The sequence below is a fragment of the Impatiens glandulifera genome, chromosome 8, assembly GCF_907164915.1.
Source record: "Impatiens glandulifera chromosome 8, dImpGla2.1, whole genome shotgun sequence".
NCBI lineage: Eukaryota > Viridiplantae > Streptophyta > Magnoliopsida > Ericales > Balsaminaceae > Impatiens > Impatiens glandulifera.
Window position 1 is genome coordinate 41,306,211 of NC_061869.1, and position 4,541 is coordinate 41,310,751.

Below are 4,541 nucleotides of genomic sequence, written 5' to 3' on the forward strand. Positions count from 1 at the left end.
CTTCAAAACATGCCACAAATTCAGCCTCCATAGTAGAGCTGGTAACAAGTGTCTGTTTGGCACTACGCCAAGAAATGGCTCCTCCAGCCAATGTATAAACGCAGCCAGATGTATATCTCCTACTGTCTGGGCAACCCGCAAAATCGGAGTCAGAATACCCAACGATCTCCAAATGGTCTGACCTCCTATATGTGAGCATATAATCATTTATTTTCTTTAGGTATCTCATCACCCTTTTAGCTACTTTCCAGTGATCCATTCCAGGATTATTGAGATGTCTGCCTAACACCCCAACTATGAACGCAATATCTGGACGCGTACATACTTGTGCATACATAAGACTTCCAACTGCAGAAGCATATGGAATCTTTTGCATTCCTGGATGTCTAAACTTGATTTTTGACATTGATTTAAACCGAATTTGTCTCCTTTGGCAACTGGGGTATTTCCTGGTTGTAATTCTGCATGCCAAATCATTCAAGCACTTTATCGATATAGCTCCTTTGAGATAACTCAAGAATATACTGAGATCTTTCACGGTATATTTGGATCCCTAATACAAAAGATGCTTCACCAAGATCTTTCATTTCAAAGTTATTCGAAAGAAATTTATTATTTTCGTGCAAGAAGCACATATCGTTTGTGGAAAGCAGAATGTCATCCACATACAAAACCAAAAAAATAAATTTACTCCCACTAAATTTTTTATAAACACAATCATCAACTACATTCATTTCAAAACCGTATGAAAGAATTATTTGATGAAATTTGTGATACCACTAGCGAGACGCTTGTTTTAGTCCATAGATAGATTTTCTTAATTTATAAACCATTTGTTTCGGGTCATCGACTTCAAAACTTTAAGATTGTACCATATAGATTGTTTCATCAATGTCACCATTCAGAAACGTTGTCTTTACATCCATCTGATGAAGCTCCAAATCAAAATGTGCCACTAGAGCCATGATTGTCCTAAAAGAGTCTTTCGAAGAAACCGAAGAAAAAGTCTCTTTATAATCAATTCCCTTTTTCTGAGTATAACCTTAAGCTACAAGACATGCTTTATACCTCTCAACATTACCATTAGCATCCCGTTTAGTTTTAAAAATCCATTTACAACCTACGGGTTTTGCACCTTCTAGCAATATGACAAGTTCCCAAACCTTATTGTCTTGCATTGATTTATACTCATCACGCATTGCTTCGATCTATTTATCCGAATTAGGACCCTTCATGGCATGAAAAAAGTTGATAGGATCATCCTCAGTCATTCCACCATTGTCCTCATTTTCTTAAAGAAATGTCACATAATCATTCGGAATGGCATTTCTCCATTCTCTAGGGGATCTACGTAATAACGTTGGCTCTTGAACAATATGTTCTTGAGTTTCTTGAGTTTGTTCTTCAGCTACAACTTGGTGTTCCCGTTCAATTTGAATGGGTTCCTCAATTGTATCTTGAAACTATATGGGAGTCGGAATGACTAATCCTTCTTGAGGTGTCAGGTCAATCACTTTGGTGATTTCTTGATCCTCTAAAGAAAAGTCTAAAATTGTATTTCTTCCCCCAAACTCAACATTCTCAAAGAATGTGGCAGTACCCGTCTCAAAAAATGTTTCTTGATGTGAGATCATAAAACTTATACCCCTTTGACCGTTCCGAGTAACCAATAAAGTGACTACTCACCGTATGAGATGCAAGCTTTGGTTCATTTGGCATATAACTCCTTGCCTCATCTGGACATCCCCACACCCTAAAATGAAGTAAGCTGGGTTTACGCCCAGTCCAGAGTTCATAAGGTGTTTTGATTGTGACCTTAGTCGGTACTCGATTAAGAATGTAGACTGTAGTTTTCAATGCTTCCCCCCCAAAAAGATTTTGGCAAAGTAGTTTGACATATCATACTTCGAACCATATCTTTTAATGTGCAATTACGTCTCTCTACAACACCATTCATGCTAGGAGAACCCGACATGGTGTATTGAGGGACTATTCCACACTCTTTAAGGAAGTCAGCAAAAGGGCCTGGACATTGTTCACCCGATCCATCATTTCTACCGTAATATTCACCTCCACGGTCAGATCTGATGATCTTAATGCGTTTGTTGAGTTGATTTTCAACTTCAACTTTAAATGCTTTGAACATGTCTACTGTCTCAGATTTTTCCCTTATGAGGTAAAGATAGCCATATCGAGAATAATCATCTGTGAATGATACAAAGTATTGTTGACCATTCCACGAATGTGTGGAAAATGGCCCACAAATGTCTGTATGTACCAACTCTAAGACTTCTGTAGCTCGATAAGCACCTGTCCTCTTCACTTTGGTCTGTTTACCTTTAATGTAGTTAACACAAACCTCAATATCCAAAAAATTTATGGAATCAAGGATTCCATCCTTAATGAGTCTTTCAACTCGATTTTTCGAAATATGACCTAAACGTTTGTGCCATAATAAACTTGAATTATTTAATTTTCTATTAGTACCTCTCGTTTGTACATTTAGGGTTTCATGATATGCAGTTAAAGTGTCAAGCATGTATAAAATGTCATTCAACATAAAAGTACCAAAACCAACCAAATTTGAATTCAAAGACAATGTAACTTCATTATTTCCAAACGAACAATAATAACTGAATTTGTCCAAATAAGAAACAGAAACCAAATTCCGTCTAAATGACGGTATAATAAAAGTGTCTTTTAATTCAAGAAAATGCCCAGTACTTAGCAACAATTTAAAATTTCCAACTGCTTCCACTTCGACCGATTCCCCATTTCCAAAGTAAATGCGTCTTTCAGCATCAATTGGGCTTCGGTGGCTTAGGCAACCCTGCATTGAAACAATGATGTTAGTAGTTGAACCAGAGTCTAACCACCAAGTATTTCGAGTCACTGAAGCTAGATTAACTTCAGAACAAACCAAAGTAAGAACAGTACCTTTCTTCACGCACCAATTGTGATAGCTGGCACAATCCTTCTTTTCATGTCCAGTATTCTTGCAAAAGAAGCAAGATTTCTCCATAGGACGAGCCTGAGGAGCTGGGACTAGAGCCTTAACAGTCTCAATCTTCACGGCCTTAAACTTTCTTTTATTGCCGCCGACATATTTCGAGGTTCCAATCATATGTACCTCCTCAGTCCTTTTGTGCTTCATTCTTTATTCCTCTTCAACACAGCGAGAAATGAGTTCATCAAGAGTCCATTTCTCATTTTGACAGTTATAACTAACTTTGAACTGATCGTATTGAGCAGGAAGTGAGAGCAGAACCAATAGGACTAACATGTCCTCTGAAAGGTCTAACTTGAGTGCTCTTAGTTTTGAAGCGACATTGGACATATTAAGGATGTACTCCCTTATGTTCCCCTTCCCAAGATACCTCATGGTAATGAGTGACTTAAGAAAAGTACTCATTTCCGCCTTATCGCTTTTAGTAAAGCGTTTTTCTATCTCAATGAGAAATTCTTCAGCCTTAGTGATATCATCAGATATCGTACCCCAAAATATTTCTGGAATGCTTTTCTTTATGATCATCAGACTTAAAAGATTAGACCTTTCCCACTTCTCAAACATCTACCTTTGATCAACAGTTCTTACATCCGTAAGAGGAGCGAGTTGGTCTATCCTTAATGCTAAGTCCAGATCCATACAGCCCAAATGAATCAAAATTGATTCTTTCCAGTTCTTAAAGTTGTCCCCCGATAAAATGGGGACTGAATAGTTAGCAGATATCAAAGAACCAGTTCCTGAAGTTAACAAAAAATATAAACACTCACATTATTATAAATATTTAAATAATAAACAAATTATGGTTAACCTCATCGCAAGATACCAAACACAGCATTTAAACCAAATATTTGGATAATAATTTTAATTGTAAGCGGTACTCTTGTTGCAATAATAAAATCTTGACAATAAATTCTGTAAAACTAATAAATTTATCTTTAGATAAAAGTATAATCCACGTGAAAACTTTATAACTGTCACAAATTTATTACCACGAGTATGTTCATATTTCTGCCAAGTATTGATCAACCTTTGGGTTAATCAATAAACGAATGAAATAAAAAAAAATACAACCATCCTTAAGAATTTAAATAAAACAATTACGAAATAGAGGTCACTTTGGTGACATCTGAAGATGAAATTATTTTATTTAAATGGAATAAATATTAGATTATTAATATTATTATCTAATTTAATAAAACAGATTATAGTAATTCATTTCTTAGCCGTTAATATTATTTAATATAATATAAATTCTTTATTAATGATAATAAAAAATAAATATTATATTATCAATTCTTTATTTATTTAATTTTCTTCATAGAGAATATTATTTCCTTATTTATCTTTTAGTTTAATAGTAATGATAATAAAAATAAAATAATATATTTTATTTATTATTAATTAAAAAAAAATTAAACCAATCCAGATTCAAATACGATTATTATAAAAATTATCGATTCATAAATAGGATTGCTCTGATACCAACTAATAGAATGTTTATCATTATCATAATCATAAATATAGACTATAATTA

The 4,541-nt window shown here is 34.4% G+C and overlaps 1 protein-coding gene across 1 annotated transcript; it reads right to left on the reverse strand.

Annotated features, from left to right (window-relative positions):
* Nucleotides 1-3,157: 3,157 nt before the first annotated feature.
* Nucleotides 3,158-3,571, reverse strand: LOC124913344. Its single transcript, XM_047453935.1, has one exon. It carries the CDS (start codon nt 3,569-3,571, stop codon nt 3,158-3,160), a length of 414 nt encoding a protein of 137 aa, XP_047309891.1.
* Between the last annotated feature and the right edge of the window lie 970 nt (nt 3,572-4,541).